Source organism: Hippoglossus stenolepis, chromosome 12 (assembly GCF_022539355.2).
Source record: "Hippoglossus stenolepis isolate QCI-W04-F060 chromosome 12, HSTE1.2, whole genome shotgun sequence".
In the NCBI taxonomy this organism is placed as follows: Eukaryota; Metazoa; Chordata; class Actinopteri; order Pleuronectiformes; family Pleuronectidae; genus Hippoglossus; species Hippoglossus stenolepis.
Genome location: NC_061494.1, coordinates 13,198,387 through 13,221,847, shown reverse-complemented (window position 1 = coordinate 13,221,847; position 23,461 = coordinate 13,198,387). Strand labels below are relative to the sequence as shown.

Sequence of the window (23,461 nt, the reverse complement as noted above, 5' to 3'; positions counted from 1 at the left end):
GACTTTTTTAACTGTAACTATTAGATTTCTATGGTAGCAGTTTATTGCTACACTGCAAATGACACATCACAAAACTGGAATTGTTTTAAAAATGTCTCATTTTGTCTTATTTTCCAACAAAGAGATAGCCTTCACGTATTCTTTGCAACACGTGTTTTCCTCGGCTCTGTCACTTGACAATCCTGCTCGGTTGGAGCGAGCCATTCACAAAACTCCTGTTGTGATATTACAAAGAACAGGAAACTGGAGTCCATCGATACTACATGTTCCACTACCATATGCAACTGTGTGTGCAGTTGTTTGTCCCCACATAGAGGATTCAAACCTATTCATCATAAAAAACTGTATGCATTAAAAGTAACTAACATTCAAGATTGGCGATCAAATTGAGAGAAGCTAAATTGCAACATAGGCAGCTTCTGGAAAAAGCACTTAAAGCTAATAACCCCGGCTGCCAATTAATATAACATTCTCTTTACTGAGGCTCTCACCCAGTGTCAGCTGTGACTGGGGAACGGTACAATGGGAATTGAATCTCAATTAGACCCATTAGTCTCCGCGGACCTCTTAAAAATAAACCTTTTCATCTACCATCATGACCAATGTCAGGAATCCTCAGGGCTAAATGACTTCAGCTAAGACAGTAAGCAGTATACACCATGAACAACTCTTCATTCTGTTGCCACGTTAAAGAAAAACAAATTGTAAGACCTCGAGAACATAGCCATAATATTACAAGAAAGAAAACAAAATCAAGAAAAAGACGATGATTTAATTACAAAACTCATAATACAATGAGAAGAAAGTTGTAATTTATCGTAACAAGAAAATTTAGGAAATAAGCAGCAAAGAGAACTTGCCTGAGTTCCATTCCTTCTGGATCCAGTCTCCCAGTTTCTTGAGAAACTGGGAGACCCATCTGAATAACACTGATGTAATCACGAATAGCCTTGCAGTCGACCACTACCAAACAATTTGTTCTCCACAAAAGATGAGATATTTCATTGTTTGTAAAATTTACATGAAAGTGTAATATAACATCATGCTCCAAATTCCTTATTTTAATGCAGGCGACGGGCTGATCTTCTGATATTCCTGTCATGACTCTGAGCCCTGAACTCCGAAAGAGAGTAAACGTTTTGGATTTTCTGTTTATGGGCATTTTAAGATCATTGACACCATCATGTTTTTCCTTGTGTTTTGGATTTGGGTTTGTGTTTGGTTGTTCCATTCGGTTTGGTTGTTCCATTCTGAGTTCTGTTTCCTTTTTCCGTTTTATTTTGAAATTATGCTCCACTTGCATCTCCAGCTTTGTCCTGTTTTCCAGTTTAATCTGCCCAACCCCCCTGACCCTAACCCTCGGCCAGTGCATTGCCTTTAACTGCCCAGTCGACGGATGAAGCAAGGGGGAGTCTTCAAGATAATTTAATACTTCCTAACCCTAACGTCCTGCTCTGTCTCTTCCTGTAGGGGGCCTAAGTGTTGTCTAACAAGTCCAGTTTGTTATTTAGATGGACCCCCAGGAACGTACAGCTGTCCACCATCTCCATCCGGCTGTGGAGTCCAGACGTCTGCGAGGGGGAGCTGGGGAGTTGTTGTTACAGGGATGGGGGTAGCTGAAGTGAAAATTACACAAAATTATAACTTAATGACCTTATTCTCAAGATCTTAAATTTGTTTGGCTTTAAGTGGCCCAAATACTGCGTATCTTACAGATATATATGTGTGTGTGTATGTATGTATGTATAAATATATTATAAGCAATTCAGGTGACCAGAGCAGTGGAGTGATAATAACACTCATCATCACTTTACACAACCACAGAGAAAAACACACTGAAGCATAATTTGAGAAATACAATTTATTCTTCACAAATAAAACTGTTTACATATGATCCCTTTGTGCATAATAGTATATACACAATATATTATGTATATACAGTATGTTTGAATAACATCAATAACATTCTTTCCTATAGATAGAAAAATCCAAAAATTTGATAAATCAAAGCACAAAGTACAATTAAAAAAACAAACACATTTTAAGCGAAAAAGCTATTAAATTATTTAATCATCCTAAAAACAAAACAAAAAGAAGTGTAGAACTAGAGGGCAGTGACATTTCCCCCTGTTATCCCAGCATCCTTGGACATGGCGTAGAACAGACCTCGTTTTTCAAACAGGTTGCTCGGAGAATCAAACTCCACAATCTGACCAGCATCCAGCACCATTACCCTGTGGAGGAGGAAGACAAGCAGACAAGAGTGACATGCTGAGCAGTGTAAATCCATAACTGGCTGGCAGAGGAGGATCCAGCAGAGGCAAATGCTTAAATGATGGATGCATGCATAGATATTGGTGCTCTCCATTAGAAAATTTAAAAAAAGAACATAAGACCAGTTCGGGGGGGCCACAGAGGGCAAGGTGAGAGACACAGTATGCTTCATATTTCAATGCTTTTTTTCCAGGAAGAAGTAGGTGAAGTGGATGGCTAATGTGTTGATGAAAAAAGTGATGGATAGCCCATTTGTTTTCTAACTGCACTCCTACAATGACATCTAATCAAAATAAAGGTCTAATCAAGACTTTGCTGCAGAGAAAATGTCTTTTCAGTGTGAAATCAAATTCAGGTGAGCGTCAACATGTTACAAAACCAGCTCTTCACTTCCATAACGAGCTGGAGAGCTGAATGGCAAATGGTGAATGAACTGTGTTTACTGTATATAGTTTTAAAAAAGTGTTGACATTGCTTTGTGCATGATTTTAGAATTTACCTTTTGTTATTCTCAATTATGATGCTAGTTATAGATCAGTAGAAGGTTCTTGCATGCATTAAAGGAAAAAACATTTATCAATACCAGTTCTCTAAAATGAATTAATTGTATAGAATACAGTGAATGAATTCATGGATCCTCCTTCTGCACCATCTCTCAGCCCTCCTTCAGTTGTCCCTATTGTGCCGCTCGCAGACTTTGAAGTCTGGCAGCGCTTTTCATGTCTGATTCTCATTACGGATGTTCCTATAATACTGGGGCTGACTTGGAGCTTGCACCTGTGGCCATCAAGCCTCTGTCACAACAGAGGATGAACTCTTGCATCTGGAATGCCTGGCCCATGAACCCAGATACTACATTTGACTAGCCTATTGTTTGGGACTGAAATAGAAAAGGACGGCATGAAAAAAAACAGAGACAAAGATACTCTTAATAACAATAATAATTTGGGCAATAACAAGGATAATATTCTATCTCTAGAAGAGCTCAGTGTCTGACAAGATCTGTGACAACTGAGCAATTTTCTGATGAAGATGAGGAAGAAGAAGTGAGTTTTTGTTTGTTTGCTTGTTGTGGGAACCTCTGGCTTTCTCTATGATATTGTACGGTATCGACCTTACTATGTTAACGCCTTGGGATAATATATGTTGTGATTGGCACTATATACAAATAAAATTGAATTTAATATAGACTGTGTGATGTAAGGTTCAAAGTTCTTTAATAAGTTGAAATTGCTTCCTCTGCTGCAAATGTTTACGGAGTCAAGAATGAACTGTTTGGCTCAATGTTGAGAACAAAAAGTACTAGAATACTAAAATACTGAAATGAATTAATTATCAGCCCAAGTAAAGTATTGTGGGAATTACAATTGATGGGGCATTTCTGTTTATTTGCCTCATCATATTTGTTATTATTGTGCACCTTGGTAATAAATAAATTCAAATTGATGGAATTAGCTTTTGTGAAAATAAAAAAATGTGCCACATCACACTTTTAAAACATTGTTTTAAAGGCCGTTTGTGGTTCCCGCACCGTACACAAAGCAGAACAAAACAGAGGCATGGAGGAATAAAGAAGCGAGTGAAGGAGTGAAATGGATATCAGGACAACCTACCTGGAGCTGTCCAAGATGCTGTGCAGGCGGTGGGCAATGGTGAGGATGGTGCACTGCGCAAACTCCTTGCGGATGGTTTTCTGGATCAGGCTGTCCGTCTCCAGGTCGACAGCAGCTGTGGCCTCATCCAGGATTAAGATACGAGACTTTCTCAGCAGCGCTCGAGCCAGACACAGCAGCTGTCTCTGCCCAACACTGGGAAGAGAGGGACATATTAATTTCATAAAAGACAGAGATGAATATAAACCATAAATGGACACTCATTCTATCTCAGACAGATTAAAGTCCAACTGAAGTTTAAATACTTTTATTTCAATTCAGTTTACGGACAGTACTGGAAAGGTACACCTGTACACATTTACACCTAAATATGTTTATTTTCATTGCAATATTATCCCACTAGATACAGGTAACATTTGGTTACACTGAAAATGTCAATTGCGTCTGAGTGTACTTTCGTCACAGACTAAACTAAAAAAATACTGCATCAGTTAAAGCTCACCTTTGGGAAGAAAAGAGATACAGGTCAAGATTGGAAGATGGAGAGAAAAAGAAAGAGAGAATGTAAAGAAGATGAAAGGGGAAGAGCAGTTACAACCCAGTTTTATAAGTTTTTTGAAGAAGCAATCTTTTACCACCTTTATTCTTCCCCTTCCCTCTTCTATCCACCTCCACCTTTCCCAACCATGTCTTTTGTCTCTGCCCCGTGTGGGTGTCTCTCTCACTGACTTGATATGCAATGATTGGCTTCATCATATTAGTGGATTTACAACAAATACAATTGGTCTGTGAGTTTCCTAAACAACTGAACTTTTACCATAAAGGCTAATGTTTTTAGATGTCCTCCTTTGCTTTAGCTTTAATCTTTAGTAATATAGAAGAGTGATGATTATTTCTATGGCCTACCTGAGGTTCTCTCCTCCCTCTGTGACTTCATATTGTAATTTTTCAGACAGCCCCCCTACAAAGTCCGTCAGATGGGAGAGCTCCAGCACTCTCCAGATGTTCTCATCACTGAATCTGTCAAATGGGTCCAGGTTCATCCTCAAGCTCCCGGAAAACAACACTGGATCCTGCGTCCAGAGGGTTGGGATCGATCAATCTACCATTTAACACTGAATGCTGTGTGTGGGCTGAGTGGGTTTGTGTTTGTGTGTGTGTGTGTGTGTGTACCTGTGGTATGATCGTGAGCCTGCTTCTCAGGTCGTGCAGGCCGATGGTGGAGATATCTATACCGTCAATGATGATGCGACCTCCAGCAGATTCAATAGTTCGGAACAGGCAGTTTGTTAGGCTCGATTTCCCAGCTCCTGTCCGGCCCACTATACCAATCTGGATGCAGCAAGAAAGATCACACAAAATACATAACGTAACAACGGCTGACACGTTTGTATTTTTCACACAGGGGTTATAAACTGTGTCTGAATCTGTTTCTGAATGTAGACAGAGTGAATTTGTGTTTTCTGATGCATACATCTTAAGCACTAATTCGTGTCCAACTGTAGCTGGCAGAGTGCCTAATGAAGAATCAGTCCCAGATATAAGCCATCTGGGGGATTAGTATCTTATAGCGTTCATAGTCCTCTCAGCTTTGTTGCAGATGTTCCAATAACATAAGAAGCTAACCAGCACACGGACACAATTCTATTGGTCGACAGATAAAGCCCTGGTCACACCTGGTATTAAAAAGCATTCCGAGTGAGTCTCCTGTGACCACTTCTGATCATATCTCCCTCCACTGCTCTATATGAAAGTAATCCAAACGCTATTTGTGTTCGCAAAGATCAAATGACGTTGTTGAAGGCACTCTAGGTTTCCAGAATTGTCGCTGTGTGTCTGTGCAATTCCGGAGGGGCTGAATGAATCAATGAGCTGAGCTACGATGAAGCGCTGAGATGCATACAAATATGTTTGATCCATTGTGAAACTGAAGCAGGTAATACACACACACACACACACACACACACACACACACACACACACACACACACAGTAACAGACCTTCTCAGTGCCCTTGATGTCACAGGAGATTCCATGCAGCACTAGGTCTAATCCAGGTCTATAACGGACCATGTAGTTGTCAAACTCCAGCTTTCCTTCCTCGGGCCAGTTCTCTGGAGGTCGGTTATCATTTACCCACTCAGCCTATTGAAAACAAAAACCAAGAGAAGACAAGAGAAAATGGTGGGAATGGTCTGCTGCAACATGTGGAAATTAGATCATGTTTGTGAATATTGGGAAAAACTCAATTTGTCGTACCTCGTTTTCTATCTCAGAGTATTCGCTCACTCTCTCCACAGCTACAATGTTGGTCTCCAGCTCTGTGTTCATTCTCACCAGCCAGTTGAGGCTCTGCGTTATCTGCAAAGTCCAAAGAGGAGAGGCCTCTGTTTACATGGTTAGCACTATTATACCTTATCATCACCAGAATTATGAAACTGTAATAATCATTTCCATTTACATAGGTATCATTATCTGCAATGTGTGTGATGCGAGTGTGTATCAGTGACTGACATTAAGGGCGGAGGATATCGACAGGCCGACCAAGCTGCTGTCCAGGGTATTTCTGTATATTACAGCTAACAGAGCCGAAAAAAACACCACCAGGTTTCCTATGAACTCAAGACGGATCGCCAGCCATCTGTACAGTAAACAAACATGCACAGAAATACACACACACATACACACATTAAAAGTGTCATCATTTGCTAACAAACTCCAAAATTGAAAATGAACGTATTTGGATTTGGTGGTGAATATCTGACCTGTTTGACATTATCCATGGGTAGACGCTCCTGAGGTTTTCATCCAAAATGGTTTCATTCTTTTCGAGAAACCTCTCTTGATGTCCGTAGGCTCTTATCACTGACAGACCCGACACTGTCTCACCAAAGTGAGAGTATATAGGAGAGCGAGACACCGAGTCCAGCCGACGTAGCTGTCTTGAAGACCTTAAATAGAAGCGCTAGGTGAAGAGAGAGGAAAAGACAAATTAGCTAGACTGTCGATAGAGCCTTTCTCTCTCCAACATTCATTGTTTGCAGTACATTCTGTTCGGTTTTTAAAAAACGAGTTTTCAATCCTCATTTTTCCTGCTCTATCTTGCTTACCTGTACGATGTAGTAGACCACAGCCAGAGGAACGGTGATGGCGATGAAGATAGGAGTGGTGATCCAGATGAGCATCAGTGTCGACAGTACACTCAGCAGGCACTGGATCCAGGAGCGAACAGACATAGGAATGGCTTCGTCTATCGTGTAAATGTCCTTTAGGAGTGTGAAAAAAGTTGGTCTTCATTAGAGGTTTCTCATTACTTTCAAGTGGCCCAAAGCAAATTAAAACACCACTACCTAAATGCAATTTTTTTAAAACTTGTTGAAGAGCCATAGCTCCTGGAGATTTACTTTAATTCAAGGTAATCTGAGGGGACGCCAGGGAGAATTGAATTTGGGAATTGATTGAGAAATCTGCTGTCTGTTTTAAAATCCTTAAATTGGTTGCCTGTCAGTTTCCATATTGATTTTATACCTTTTAAATACTTGTTTTTGAAGCACTTTCTTCGTGGTCTTTCACCTACTTAGTTGTCTAGAAGTTTTAAGTTACTGAACGAGTTGGGTCATGAGGCAGTTTTTATGTTTCTAGCCACTGGAACATTATGCCCGAGGATTTGAGAGCAGCTGAAAGTGCTGAGACAACCTGAGGCAGACTTGGTCAATCGGCCCTCTTACAATTACATTTTTAAGAATATATTGGTACTAACACCTCAAAAGGCAGCAAAGCAAGAACAGACAAGTAACGAAAGAAGAAAATGTGAAAAATTATTAAACACATATGAAAGAACACCAAAAAAATTCTACCTTTGCAAAGCGGTTGACCACTCTTCCGAGTGGCGTAGTGTCAAAGAACACCATTGGAACTCGCAGTATGTTGTTGAGGAGTCTTGAGTGCAGAATACGAGAGGCAGTGATTGAACCACTGGCTAAGAGCAGTGTTGCAAGGAACGCAAAAATAGCTGTCGTAAAAGGAGAGATTTAAGAGTGTATAATTATGCCCCACACATTGAAATCAATTTTGCAAAAAAACATGAATAAGTGTTCGAAAAAATAACCAAAGTTAAGATTCAAGCGCATATTTCTCTAGATTAAAAAATAGTGGCTTCTGTTTTGTACATTTGAGTTTTGCTCCTCACCATAGATGTTAGAGTTAAAGGGAGACAAGATTAAAGATGTAAAATCACTTATCACTTTGCTTGTACTGTCTAAATAGGACAAATGTGAAAAGCCTGGCATAAAATCACAGTTTGGTCAGTTACCCTGATCTGACCTGATCTACCGCAACATTTTAACATCAATATGGGAAAATTAACATTAACTGTAGAAACCAGAATTGCAAAACAAGGGTGTAAAATAGGCATAAAAAGCAATGGATACAGTGTGATTAACATTCCATTTACCCTGCAGAAATCCAAGAGCTGCATACACTCCTATCCTGGTATCCCTCTTAGAGTCAGGGTATGTCCTGTTGTAGTAGACCACTGCATCATTGGTCCATTCACTCAGCCATATATTCTGACCCACAACAGTGCTGCTAAAGGCAGTGAAGAACCCCACAGCGCCGATGGAATACACCCAGCCGATGGCTCGCATGTACTGAAGATACACTGAGAACTTCACCTGGATATCAAAGAGCAGAAAACATGTGAAGGAAACATGTTTTACTTTTCAAGTTCTAACTTTGTGTCATTTGTGTGGTTAAAAAAGTATTTAGGCAGACCGGGAACATTTTCATATTACCTGTCCTGTTTCCATAGTTTCCTTCTCTATTATCCTCTCGCCTTCCTTTGATTTACCAGCAGACTCTGGTTCTTTTAAACCACTGTTTTTTCTTTTTCTGATACTAGAAAAAATTGAAATAAAATGAAATAAAGTTGGAGAATAATATACAACAAAACTCCTCTATGACACAATATTTAGGAAACATACACACACACACTCACACACACACAAGCACAGTGACTTAAACCGAGAGCAAAAGCGAGATGATTCCAACTCACTCACTCCCTCCCTCCCTCGCTCACTCAGCTCTAACCTTCCATATCTCTTGCTGCGGCGGAGGCTGTTTTCTCTCTTCAGTGTCACAGTAACCGTGTCCTCCAAAGCCGAGTCAACCTGGGTGTCCTCGCTTTCAGAGACGAGAGGCAAGTCTGTTGTGTCTTGGGAACTGTCTGAATAAACATGGTCACACATTATACATCGGGTCTGAAAGGTCTTTTAGAAACGGTGTACTTGATCAACTTGACGATGCGTCAGGTGCAGCAAGGCAAGTGTATAAAGCACAGTTAAGACTCAATGCAAATCAACAGAGAGAGCACGGACAGGGTGCGCGCAGTCAGACAGGTCGGTTAGTGACAGACAGGTACGCCAGCCAAACAAAATGATTGGTCGCTTTAATTATTGATGGCTATCAGGATGTGATTTCAGGCAGTAAGGGAATTGAGTGAATCGCATTAATATAAAGTGTTAACACAAATACAAAGAAAAGGCCAGAATGTTTCTTACAACATATTGAAATAATGCCAACTCATAATCATATAGTAAAGCATAAATGGTGACAGATATGAGTTTTATCGGTTGCGTCACTTAAAAACAGAACATTGTGCAGCTTATGTTGAGTGATGATGCTGTGAGAAAAAAAAAAAGCAAAACTACCTGAATAGGTCCGTTTTCTTTCTTCTTGGGCATATGTGTCGAGAAACTCAGAAAAAGCCCCTTTGCTGGCGCGCAGGCTCTTGTAGGATCCAACCTCAGAAATCACTCCATCCAGCAACACCACTACTTCATCAACGTAAGGCAGGAAGCTCATGCCATGAGTCACCAGGACACGAGTCTGTGCAGATAGACACATTGAGCCTTGGCGGTGAAACCATAATTTACTTTAAAAATGTTAAAACATTCACTGCAGCAGACGTTCTAGAAGGCCAGTAAATCAACATTCACATTTTTTATCAAAAATAAATGCAGGTTCAGTTCACAAACCTTATCTTTGAGAAGTCCATTAGGTCCAATCACTTTATCAAAGATGTGTTTTCCCACATGAGAGTCCACTGCAGACAAGGGGTCATCCAACAGATAAACATCAGCCTGACTATAAACTGCTCTCGCCAAGCTAATACGCTGCTTCTGACCTCCGGAGAGATTGATGCCCTGAGGGGATGAAGAAAATATTAGGTTATTATTAGGATATTTTACCAATAAGAAATATATTAATCAATAAAATATCACAGTATCATATTAAGATCCATGAGGTCTCAAACCCTTGAAACCCTTTTAAGATTCTTACCTTCTCTCCAATCTCAGTCATGTCTCCAGCAGGCAGCAGTTCCAGGTCAGGGCACAGGGCAGTAGCCTCAATCACCTCCTGCAGCCTCCTCTCCTCAGTGGGAGAGCCGAACATGATATTATCCCTTAGAGTGGCATTTTGGATCCAGGCTTGCTGTGGCACATATGCAAGGGAACCCTGGAAAGGAAGAAATGTAAGAGCCTTTGTATTGCTTCTAATCACAAGGTGGACCAGCCTCCTGCCATATGGAACAATTTATTATGAAAAGGTTAAAAAGACTAACTTTACTCAGGGAGTGATTTTCTTTGAGTTGTGTGCACATTGCATGTCCTTGGCTAAACACACGTATTATTATTTGACAGATATAATGTCAGAAATAAGATTTCACCTGAATGTTGACAGAACCCTTGACCTTGTGCATCTCTCCCAGGAGGGCTGATATGAGAGACGACTTTCCGCAGCCCACTGCTCCCACTACTGCTACCAACCGACCAGGCTTAATGTCTAAGGACATGCTGGTAACATACACGGAGCACATATATATGTCAATATTGTGAAAAACACAAAAAGACATTAAAAGACGTTTTTGTAGCCATATAACTGAATCATCAAATGTGCAAAGTGTTTAACAAAACAGACATACTCTTTAAGCAGAGGTTCAGCATCTCTTTCCCAAGCAAAGGAACAGTCACATACACTGACAGCAGAGTCTAACAAATGGAAACAGAAGCATAGATAAGCCAGAGGAAGTTTACAGGTATAAACAAATAGGTAAATATGCTTTGCTGCTCTGATGAGGAACACAACTGAAAGCTGACATACCGCAACTGGGGTCATGCCCCACAAGGTCACTTTCAAGGTCTTCACCTCCCAGAAACTTTTCCAGGCGATCCTTAGACACTTCTGTCTGAAGTGACAAAGAGCAGGTTAGTGTGGTTCTGCGATAGTTTTTTTGTATGTGGGCTCATGAATGAATCGTGCTTCCCTTACTTGAACTATCATAGCGATGACCATGGGCATCATAGAGAGGGGAAATCGTAGGAGGTTAAAAATCGTGATGGAAGTAAAAGCCTTCTCAGGAGTCAAAATATTGTCTGGGCTCAACAAAACGTACACCGCGAATGAGAGCACAGAAACCTGCAGAAAGGACAGTGTGAGGAAAAACAATTATTTGCAAAGACCATCCTTGACCAGCCTCTTGTCTTTCTGTGATGCTCTTTCCCAGGACTCACCATAACTGGAGTACATGTGAAAATGAGGCTAGAGACACTAGACAAATAGGCAAACTTTTTCATGACTTTAAGTTCTTCCTCCCTGATGCTTTCGACCTGCGTCTGGAAGGATGGCTCCCATGCATACAGCTTCAAAATCTGGTGGAAGGCCAAAGACAAAGAGGGGGACGAGGGAGTAGGGGGCATTGTAGAGGGAAAAGGAAAAGGAAGGGTGGGGGAACAGAGAAATAACTTTCAAATCTTATGCAGTCAATGTTAATAAACCACAGGAGGTTATTTCAGTACAATAGAAAACACTGCAGCGTATTTTTAGCTTTTTCCCTTTTGAGCATAAAGCCTTTCATATGAGGATGGTCTCACTTGGAGTCGCCCACCTCCATTGATGTGGCTGAAATATTTTTACCCGGAAAAAAGGAGTAGAGGTGGTAATCTTACACCAGTTAACAATGATGGGAGATATTAACTAGGAATTAAAGGAAACATATTATACTTTTTCACTTTTCTCTTTCCTCTAGTGTGTTGTATAGGTTTTTTGTGTATGTAAAAGGCCTGCAAGGTAAAAAGTACAAAGTCTATGGTAAAGGGAGCTCCAGTCCCCCACAGAAAACACTGAAGCTCCTGAAACAGCTCGTCAGTAGTCCAACCAATACTTCCGCATATTTCTGATGTCACATTTGTATAATGCACGCCTAGTGGATATATAGTCACGCCTCCACACGAAGCCAGGTGAAGTGGGAGCGGAGATTTCCTACATGTACTGGAAGTGGTGGACCAGTCACGACAGAGTGGGCCAACTGGCCAATCAGAGCAGACTGGCCTTTATTGGGGCGGGGGGGGGGCTTAAATAGAAAGGAGCTAAAACCAAGCGTTTGGCTGAAAAGAGGAGCTGCAGCAGTCGACAGTTTGAGGAAAGTGATGTGTTCTCTGAACATTAGAGCATGTAAACCTTTTCAAGTAATGACCCAAATATGAGTATAATATGTCTCCTTTGACTAAATAAGGAAACTCACCTTGATCCCATTGAGTATTTCATTCATAATCTTCAGTCTCTTGTCTTTACACGTCATGTTGTCTATCTGAAAATAGATCAGTCAGAGAGAGAGGTTTAATTAATCAAAAAGCAACCTTTGAATCACCTATTCTCAAAGCCGTTTCACATTTTTGGGAAAATGTCTTTTGACAAAAATTTGGAATTTCTCCTGTCTCCAAGACAAACACTTTATTAATGTGGTGAAACAAATGCTTGGCCCATTATTAACAATTATTTTAAATGACCCGGAAGAAAACTGATAGCGAAGAAATGAGTTTTGAACACACAGCAAAACAAATGATGGCATTAACTATGAAGGCAATCACTTGACAGAGGATTTAAATTGATGTGGATGGACTTGATGGAATTCTGAGAAAGGATGATTATGGATAGGAAGGACTGCACAGGTGTTTTAAACATATGTACAGTATGAAAACAATGTTTGGTCTTTTTCTCCATGTATTTAGTTTGTCAGCATGAGCACAAATGGTGTCATTGTCCCATGAACAAAAGACAAGTAAACTGCATGATTTGAAAATCATTCCTAATGAGGAATGCTTCATTGTTTGCTTATGTGTTGGTAATTAATGCACTGAGGCTCAGGTGTCTGTTTGCTTCTGTCAACCACCCTGATTAGTGACAGGTTCCTCATGTTTGTCCAGGAGTTGGAGGGGTGGGTGTAGTGTTTGAGTCCACAAAACATTTTAAGAGTGCTCAGGGGTGTTAGAGCAGAATCCAATACAATTAAGGTAAGTGGTGACCAAATCTTCAGACGTAATAAAACAACAGAAAATATCATAACACGCCTCCATACTGCTCGTGTGATGTCATCCAAGTGTGCGCAAGCCCAGACATCCATATTCGACTTGAAACGGCATCATTTACATCGTGTTTTAACCCTAAAAGTCCACCAGAAGTGGCTAAGCTAGCGGACGTTAGCATGGCCGACTGTCCTTGAATGCACCTTGTTGGAACGAATCATCGACATTTAGGCTTAAAACAAAGTGTAAATGACCTCGTCTCTAGTCAGATATGAATGTTGGGGCTTGCGGACACTTGGATGACACCACACGAGCAGTATGTTGGCGTGTTGTGTTCTTTCTGTTGTTTTATTACGTCTGAAGATTCGGTCACCATTTACTTCAGTTGTATTGGTTTCTGCTCGAACACTGTTTACCCCTGAGACTCCTAAAGTGTTTTGTGGACTCAAACACTTCCCCCACCCCTCCATCGGCATAATGGTGAGTAGATAATGAGTGAATTTTCATTTCAGCGTGAACTATCCCTTTAAATTCCGTTACCAGTGTGCAAAGACTGGAGCCACAGCTCTTTAAAAAAAGTTCATTATTCTCTCAAGCTTCGAGAACTATCCTGTCTAAAATGCAATTCTGCTGACCTGGAAAAGTCTGGCCTTTGTGGTGAGCAGCACATTCATCGGCGCCACCAACAACATGACTGCCAGTCCTATTAATGCAGAAGGTCCGATTTCCATCCACAGGAAAGCAACGGACAAGATGATCTGCAGAGGGCAGGACCAAATCAGGTGGAAGAAAGATGTCACATCGTGGAAGCGCTGGGCATCAGCTGATATCATGTTCATCGTTTCTCCGACCGTCGACTCTTTGCGGTTGTCATTAGACATCACCAGTGCCTTGGAAAAAGGGATAAAGAGGGATATGCTGGGTGAGATGCAACCGCAGGGGAGTAGGAAAGGAAGCAAGAGGACGACAATGTTTTGGGAATTTGCGATTGCTAATAAAAGTGAAACAAATTATTTGACTGATGGTGTGTGGTTATTATAACACACAGTAATACACAGTAGGAGACAATGCCGAGCTAAGGGAGTTTATCTAGAAGGAAAAAAGGCTGACTGTGACACCCAACATGTTGCTCTTTTTGGCAGCGATTATGTGTTCATCATCTACCTATTATTTCCGCCACTGTTTGGGGAAAAACATATGTACCGTTCATCGCCATCCAATGATAAACTAAGGCTTATTTTTATTTTGCCATATTGGACTGACACAGCCATTCACAGGTCTCCGTCATGGCAAACACCGAATGGAAGCTCACAGTCTGAAATAAAGTAAGACAATGTCATTGCACTGTCACTCCTCTCACCTTTTTGTACACAGCATCCATGATGGCGGTGCGGACCTGTATCCCCAGCAAAAAGCAGTGTTGGAAGTACTGCTGCAGGCACAGGGACTGCAGAATGGCCACCAGCAGGAGCAACAGTGAATAGATGTATCCCTCCCAGACATAGTTGGATTTGTCCTGAGTGAAGGAGATCATCGCTCTGGCAAAAGAAAATAGCTAAAAGTGATGACACAACACAAGGTACTGTGGTATTTCAATCATCTAGCTGCAGTTATCTAACGCCTAATCATATTAAGTATTATATTTTCCTTCATTTTGTTTTCTGTTTGCTTTCCTTACAATGTCCCCTCCCCCTGTGGGGCATGGTGAGATGTGTTGATGTTTGACCTAATCACTGACTCACTGAGTGATGAATGATTCAAAGGTTGGATTATTCACAAAAATACAGCACAGCAGCTCTATTTTTACAGCTTTGAAGGACGTCGACTGAATTGTACGTGACAGAGTCTGTTCATAGGTTTTGGGGAGGGGGGCAATTTTTTATGCTCCCTGGTTGAGGGGAGATTCCTCCCCCTCTCCCCCCCCAATTATTGTTCCCACTTCAGCAATCCACTGTATGTATACTGACTCCCTGTGGTACACAGTGAGGATATAGCTAACCCTAACCTTTGAGTTAATGATTGCATGAGTGCTGACAGGGGTGAGGCAGCAATGAGCAGTAAACACTAAATTCTGCTTTATTGTCAGTTAGGTTCAAGGTTAACATCTAGTTGTGTAAGGAACAATTAAATAATCTCAATCAATCACAATCAATGAAAAACACACGTCAATCTGAACAAAATCTGCAACATATTCGGACCATGATGAGGCGAGATTATTTGAAACTTGACTCACTTCAGAATTAGAGGGCTGACAAAAACCAGTATGTCCTGCACAACTTTGAAGAGGGCAGATATAAGGAAATCCTTTTTACAGCTCTTGAAAATTGTTGGATACAGCCACGATTTCGGATAGTCAGCTTTCTCCCCGTTTTTCTTTTTTTTATCTGCTTTCTCTCCCTTTTTCTCCTGAAGAAAAATGTTTGAAAAACAATGAATCTGGCACAACAGGCAAATAAATGTGTGTGTGTGTGTGTGTGTGTGTGTTTCTCTGCACACCCTCACCATCATCAACACATCCTGACTGACGCCTGCACTCAGGCCGTTGCTGAAGCCATTTTCGAAGGCCTCTCCCTTGGCTTTGGCACTGCGCTTTTCCCGTTTCTTCTTCAGTCGGGCTTGGAGGCGAACGCGAGCTGCAGCCACATCCAACTGCATGAAAGAGTGAAATACTTTGCTGATGGAACCAGTGCTGTCAGCCTCTTTCAGGTCCCACAGGTCCTCCTGAGTCAGCGTCTGCTTGTGGCCCTTTGCCACCATACTGCAGAGACAAAGAGAAGCGTTTGGTTACTAGAAATCATGGTGTATGTTTGTATTCTTACTGTAGCAAACTCTAGTTTACCTGTTAAACCAGTTGAAGGTGATTCTGCTCAGAAATGCAGCACCAGCCTCAGGATTCTGCAAATAGAAACAATGATAAAACAAACAGCTCATAGATGGATTATTAGCAATGCAAATTCTGTGTATTATGATAGAAAATGCTTCTATTTGGGTTTCCAGCTACCTTTTTTACTGACTCCTCCATTTCTGGGGGGACATCAGCCACAGCAGAGAGAATAAGTGCAATCACTTGGAGCCCAAAGGAAATGAAGAAAAGGCAAAACCGAGGGACATCACTGATCACTCCCTCCTGAGTGAAAGAAATATGTTTAGAGTGACTGCCATTGATTAAACAGAATAAACAATTCCAAGATACTCAGCCATGGCAATAAACTCCTTATTTTGCTCATAGACTGTATATAAAGGTGTCCGACTTGACAGATCCCCAAAAGTGAAGCCAAATTAGATTGATCACTTGCCCGCCTGACACATCAGCGGCAGTATAGGTCATAAACCCCTGCCCCCTCCATGTCAGTAAACGGGACATGGACCAAAATAAAGTGTCAAAGTACACACTAAATACATTTTTCTCAATGATAGTTTTCTGGCATTTTAGGTTATGTTGGGCCATGGTTTTGTGTGAAACCACACTTCGGCCTACATGTGCCATCAAAGCCTGAAGCAGCATGTCCCTCCAGGACTCCGTCTCCCAGGGGCCATTAAAAACCAGAGCAAGGAACTCAATGTCCCAGAGGGCATCAACTTCACACAGAGGGGTGGAAACCCCCCCCAGGGACACAGGTTTCAACTCCCATTGGTCACTCTGGACCCCATGACCTGTGAGGTCACCGGGCCAATATAAGCTAGGTTCTCCAGCTTCTCGAGCTCTCTTTCTAAACTCCCTCAACGGAGAGAAGGCTGTCGAGCCTCGCCCTGCCTCTTCCTACGATCCTTCCACAGGAGGGAAGGCTGTGGAGCCTCTTCTCCAGCTCACATCTTCTCTTCCCATCCAACTCTTCGAGAGGAGCACAAAGGTGCAGCTTCCAGCTCATCTCACCAAGGAAACCTCCTCGCCCTCCAAGCTCTACCAACGTCCTAGCAGCGACTCAATGTCCTGCTTGCAAACTTCAGCCGGCAACTGAACTGAACTCAACCGAAACCAGCAAGACGACACAAAACTGCGAACTGCACAGCAACTTCCTTTTTCCCCTTTCCACGGACTGGTAACACAACTGGGCTTAATAATTATACTAGGCTAAGCAAGACTGTTTATTCGATTCTGTGTGAGGTTTATAAGTTTGATTTGTGGTGTTGTGATATTTTGGGTACAAGTTATTGAGAAAGTAATGTTAGTCTGTTATGCTCTTCACAGTCTTTCGTTGCATCCAATCTAGTAACTTCCTCTAATTTGGCACACACACAGACACACGCATAACTCTTCACCTCATTATCGCTACAGGTCGTAAACATTCCAATAGGTGGGGGACGGGTGTTATCTCTTTGGCCAGCCACCATCTTGAAAGCACGCTGACTCACACAGACACACACACATGTATACACACATACCTATCTTTGTTTAGCAATTAGACTGTTAGTAATTTGTGTTTTTATACTTTATTATATTCATAATAAATGTTTTTCTTTCACAAATGTTTTTTCATTAATGTTGCATAAGTGAATTTCGCCAACCTCTACACTGTCAAGAACCCCATATCTTTCAACTTAGCTAACTATCTATATGGTAATTTTGGTTATAGTTATTAATTTAATTGTTAATCAGAGTTCCAAAATTTGTAGTTAGAACCTTAATCTATGAGACTTAATCAATAAATTGGCTATCTTTTCCCTTCCTTTGAAGGGTGGTGCCCCGAGGTAACTTTAATCAATTAAAGTTATTATTTAATATTAATAATAAAATATTAATATCTAATAATAAATTTTGATAACCAAATTTATTGAATGCCGAAAGGCACACCATTTTATGGTATCACGTTTGATGCATTATGGCACAACAGTTGTTCTTACACTAACGTATGTTCAAGTGTCCATTCTTCTGGTACATTTTTAATTAGTTATTTGATGCAATAAAAAAAGGATGAAACACCATGATTGACAACTGAGTCGCGATTGGTCGAGCATTGATATTGGACTCGATTTCGCAACTTCCTCCTCAGAACGCTATTACTGCAAAGACTCTGGCTCCAGATGACGTCAAAAGATGGCGGCACCCGTATCCAGGATAATTTAGTACAATGGGACAAAGTGGAGACATGTCGTACGTCTATTATTTTGCTGATACGTTTTGTCTCATATAAAAAACACCAGATGGTTATAAACTTGATTTTCATTGGAGGGGGTCTTTCAGTGTGAAGTAGGTGCAACAGTGAGTTGTGCATTGCTGATACAGTACATCTGGTGAGATGAGATGCATCACATCTGCTGATTGCATTACATCTGAGTAATGAATTGTTCTGAACTTTTTTGCTTCATACCGGCTTGATTGCCTCTCGTGTCAAGGACTGGAAAGGGAAGATGTTGCACACACAGAGCAGCAACCAGAAGAGGAAGAGAGTGGTGGAGTCAATTGCTCCTTCCATTCGTCTCACTGCTTCCTGGCACAACAACAGAAGGATCTAACGAAGGAGATTACGTCAGAACATAAAACAAACATGCCATCTTTCCATCTAGGGTACCAAAGCATATCAAAAATGAAATATAAAAAAAGACAAAATATATCTACCCATGTGACAGCATACAGGCCGGGGTTTACGTAGTATACAGCAGGGTATTTCTCCGTTGAAGGGTTGCCTTCGTGTGGACCATAGTTCTCTCCTATTGTGACTGCAAGGTCCGCAATGGCCGTCAGGAACAATAGAGACACCAAAAGCTGAGGAGAGAACACACAGGTAAGGCTGGAGGCACGGAGGTCCAGTGGTTAGCACTGTCACCTGTGGTTCTGGGATCTGCCTTTCTATGTGAAGTTATGTTCTCCCTGTGCCTTTGTGGGTTTTCTCCCACAATCCAAAGACATATAGCTTTGGTTAAATGGAGACTCTATATTGCTCTTAAGTGTGAATAGTTGTTTGTCTTTGGATTTGCGGCCGACTTGGTGTACCCCCCCTCTCGCCCAAAGTCAGTGAGAGCCAAAGGAAAAGCGATACAGATGATGGATGGATGGATGAAACCTCCCTTTATTCAAAAGACTCTTTGGCTTTTTGTTTCTCCATTTGGATGTTTGAGCTTCGTTGTGCAGATTGATGCACGACCAGTATTCAACACTGTAAGTTATCACATTCATCTACTTTTCCCTTCGCTCACCTTGAATCTCAGCTTGCAAGTACAAGTATTGTTTAGGGACACCACAACTAGCAATAAGAGGCAGTTTTAGTCCAATAATCATCTTACACAAAAGTCATATGGTAAGTCCAAATGTCTAGTGTTAGGAGATACTCATAGTTTTAACTTTCAAATCTAAAAACAATTGAACTTTATTTGATTCTGAATATTTTGATGAGGGAGAAGAAGTACATGTGATTTTAAGAATTTTTAAAGACATAACGGGATGTTTTTGTGGACAACATATTTAATATATAATATTTTTCATACAAAATAATGTTTTTCTGTTTCTTTTCCTTTATGAATGCCTTACCTGTTTGTAGAGGTAGAGCTTGGACAAGTGTCCTCTCTCCACTTTCGTCCTCCTGCAGAGAGACACCAGGTGATACGGGGCACAGAGCCACAGGAAGCCCAGGGGGATCCACACCAGCACCGTCTGCTGCATACATACTGGCAGGTCTGGGTCTTCTCTGTTCACATATGAGTCATTCTGAAGTGCAAAAACACATACATACACGTGACTCATCCATGAACCTCTGGAGCCACAGGCACCACAGGGACACCTCGTATGTCTCTGATTAGAAATTTAATCAACGATGGTTTAGGAGATTAAAGCCAATAAGTCGCCGCTCCCTATGTGCAGTGGCATGTTCAATGTGCACTGTTGGTGCTAATGGACCGAGAAGAACAGGGTGTGAAAGGGGCTGGAAGCTGTGGAGTTTATTGCGTTATATGAGTCAGAGACCCCGGCAGAGATCAGAAAATTGTGCAAATCAAATCCTTAAAAACAAATTATATTCATTAGCGTTTTAAGCAACTCAGTTTGACAAGATACATGACGAAGAAAAGCAGCAAATCCTCTCATCTAATCTAGTTTAAAGAAGCGGAAACCAGAGGAAAAAATGACTAAAATGATGAATAATTTATAAAAATTTAAAAAAAGTAATTGAAAAGTCAAGAATGTATTTAATTATATAATGGTTATTTTTAAATTGAATGAATCACATATTCTTTAGACAGAGTAATGGTTGAATAGTGTGTGCTTGATGCGTGCTTGACTGTAGTTACGGTACATGCCAAGTCATGTCCTACTCAATGGTCACATGTTCACTGAGCTCACTGTGTACAAGGGTTGAAAACATAACACGCTCATGAACGCATTATCGAAGATATGGTCACCTTTTACATAACAATATTTTTCACACATTTCTGCCTTTTTTCTCAAAATCAACCATCATTTGGATCTAGGTTCTTATGTCTCCTTAATCTGCCTGGAATTAAAAAATAAATCAGGTAATGGTGCATTTAGTAACTTTAGTCACTTTTCTCTGGAACAAACTGCCTGAGATCGGCAGCATCTGCATCTTCTTTACGAGCAAATTCCACACATTTCTTTTCTCTCTGGCTTTTGGCAGTTAGTAGTGTGTGTTTGTGTTTTGTGTGTGTGTGTTTGTGTGTGTTTGTGTGTGTGTGTGTGTGTGTGTGTGTGTGTGTGTGTGTGTGTGTGTGTGTGTGTGTGTGTGTGTGTGTGTGTGTGTGTGTGTGTGTGTTTGCGAGTGCATACCTTAGAGGGCATATTGTATTTCATTGCTGCATGGGTGAACGTTACCGAGTGTCAATATGTATTTTCTATCTCATCTGTTTAATGTATTCTATGTTTTACTATATAGCACATTAAATCTACCACTGTTTGAAACTGACAGATTGATTGGCCTCACACATGGTGCAGGGGACTGACAATAATATGACCACATGTACAAAATAACACAATCACATACAGACGTCCCGCAACACTGCTACTTTTGAGAAGTTGAAAAAGTCTGTTTCAATGAGGTTATAACTGTTATGTCAGGTCTCAAGGGGACAAAAGGAAAGTTTGGTTTTATATGACATATGTGTTGTATTACAGGTCTTAGCGTTCATCCTCTCCTTCATTACATTTAAGTACATTTACTGTCTTAGCAAGTGATCATATATATGTGTGTGTGGCAGGTTATTCAAACTCCCATTCTAAAGAAAGTGTCAAGTGAGCTCATCTTCAATTTTCCTCAACTACTAATGTCTATTTTTATCGGCATTTTCTCCGGTTGTTGAACTCACCCAGAAAACGGAGCCACAGTACTCCTCCAACGCTGCGGCACACATGGCCCACACGTGTGGCTTCGGTTGCCCTCAGGAGACTAGACAACCAAGTTGCCTTTTGCCCTCTGCTGAAACGCCACTGAGAGTGACTCAAACGCTCCGTCACTCTCCCCTGTCCACCCCCACTCCAGAGACAATTGCAGGACGTGACTCCGAGGAACTTAAAGCCATGAGGCTTTTAAGCCAAAAGAAAGCTTTGAGACTTCCTCGTGCAGAGAAAAAACACGAGTGTGCCAAAACAGTTGAGGATTTACGTGAAGAGCAGGAGCAAGTGAGTTATTGCTTCACTTGAGTCTCTCTTTCTTTTTAAGGCTGAAGGTGGAGGTTCATCCTCAGGCAGTCCTCACGGCTCGTCTGTCATCTGCAAGAAGCACAAACACACAAGAGGAGTCCTCCTAATACAAATAATCCAGATGCAAATGAGAGAACTCGGAGTCTTTGAGAAAATCCAGCTTTTGCCCCACCTCTCAGACAGTCCTCTGTGCTCGAATGTGTCCAGAGTTCAAAAACTTCATGCATGGAAGAGGACAAAGTGGAGATATACATAACATTGCATACGCTGTCCTGGAATGGTTTTCCTCTGTTAGGGGGATGGACAACCAAAAACATGTGAATGGGGGTGCTCATTACATCCCATGTGTTTCCACTTTGCATGCTTTCACTCACTCTGAACCATTTTCAGCACAAGTCACATTAGATTCATTTCTGCTTTGCTGAAAAAAATGCTGCTTTCTAGTGGTAGTTTTGGGAGAAGGGATATTTGTTGTTCTCCCTCTCTTTCCGTTTCCCATTCTGCTCGGGCAGGGCTTGACTAATATACAGTACATGTTGTTTACAGGATAATAAAGTCAAGAGGCACACATTAACTTCCCTGGTGAGTCCTCTCTCCAGATTCAGACCAAGGGTAGTTTACTGTGATGATCCCAAATACAGATAACCCACTGATTGTGTGAAGGCTTAATCATTACATGTTTGATAACAAAAAAATTGTGACCGATTGGCTGACTCATTGTGTGTACAGCCCCAAGGACAGCCACGTGACAAGTGAAGCAAAGGTGAGCATGACCAGTGGCCTTAGAGAGAGAAAAAGAAGAAGGTTATCATATACATTTGACTACAATGTATGCTGTTGCCTGCATGAGGTAAGTGTGTATACATGGAGCCAGTCTTTCTCCCAAAGGCTCCTTGAACAAAACATGTTGCGAAGTAAACTTGTGGTGAAAAGGTCCAGAGCAAAGAAACATCCAATATATATCCATACAATAAGTGGGACATGATCCAAGCAAAAACCCAATACATTTTGGTTCAGATCCGGATCAGGGAGCGGATCCAGGATTCTATTACATTTTTTCTACATTTTTGTTGATTTCTCAGAGAATAATTTATGGAACTTGATCAAAAGAATTAGGCATGTTTATATTTTATATAACTGATATGTATGAGTATGTGCTGTGTTAGGATCTAGTGAAGTTAAATGTGGTCTTATAAGGGGACTGTTGGGACGTGGTACAGGTACAGCATGTGCTCTACTAAGTGCCATTCTAGTTATCTCTGCTAAGGTGGATGTTTTTGTCTGTTTGTTATTTAGCAGGGTTACACAAACATTACTAAAACACTTACAACGAAAAACGGCATTGGAGGAGGTATGCCCTCTCTGAATGCCCTTAACATAATAATGATACATATTATACTCACTATTAACGTTTTTTTATACACTATTACACTATATACACTATACTCACTATTAACGTTTTTTTTGCATAATTTTACCTAACATGTTCTATCCCTCACCTTTCATTTGAAAGATTTGTCAGTGCTCGGGGGGTCATTGTAACAGCAGTTGTCACCTGAGGATTAAAGGTGAAAGGTCTGAAATCCTGTTTTATCTCTCTTGTATACACCGAATATCTTTCTTTA

The 23,461-nt window shown here is 41.1% G+C and overlaps 1 protein-coding gene across 1 annotated transcript; it reads right to left on the bottom strand.

The window, feature by feature from the left end:
- Positions 1-1,846: 1,846 nt before the first annotated feature.
- Positions 1,847-22,103, bottom strand: abcc2 (ATP-binding cassette, sub-family C (CFTR/MRP), member 2). The gene is made up of 32 exons (XM_035173437.1): positions 21,503-22,103; positions 19,716-19,892; positions 18,807-18,953; positions 18,559-18,699; positions 16,251-16,376; positions 16,089-16,144; positions 15,752-16,007; positions 15,483-15,655; positions 14,610-14,787; positions 13,885-14,139; positions 12,469-12,534; positions 11,459-11,596; positions 11,217-11,363; positions 11,049-11,133; positions 10,870-10,936; positions 10,615-10,741; positions 10,227-10,403; positions 9,923-10,090; positions 9,596-9,773; positions 8,976-9,111; positions 8,681-8,783; positions 8,341-8,560; positions 7,745-7,899; positions 6,998-7,153; positions 6,653-6,852; positions 6,402-6,528; positions 6,147-6,248; positions 5,889-6,032; positions 5,061-5,219; positions 4,794-4,960; positions 3,888-4,082; positions 1,847-2,234 (listed from the first exon to the last, which is right to left on the bottom strand). The coding sequence occupies exons 1-32, from the start codon at positions 21,545-21,547 to the stop codon at positions 2,105-2,107; spliced, it is 4,701 nt and encodes a 1,566-aa protein (XP_035029328.1). The 5' UTR covers positions 21,548-22,103; the 3' UTR covers positions 1,847-2,104.
- Positions 22,104-23,461: the final 1,358 nt, after the last annotated feature.

What these genes read in the sequence shown, in the direction of transcription:
- abcc2 (XM_035173437.1), bottom strand. Translation starts at nt 21,547, where the DNA reads ATGTGTGCCGCAGCGTTGGAGGAGTACTGTGGCTCCGTTTTCTGG. An exon ending in GTCAGCCCTCTAATTCTGAA is followed by an intron (nt 14,788 to 15,482) that starts GTGAGTCAAGTT and finishes TTCTTTTGCCAG; the next exon opens with AGCGATGATCTCCTTCACTC. An exon ending in CGATATCCTCCGCCCTTAAT is followed by an intron (nt 6,249 to 6,401) that starts GTCAGTCACTGA and finishes TGGACTTTGCAG; the next exon opens with ATAACGCAGAGCCTCAACTG.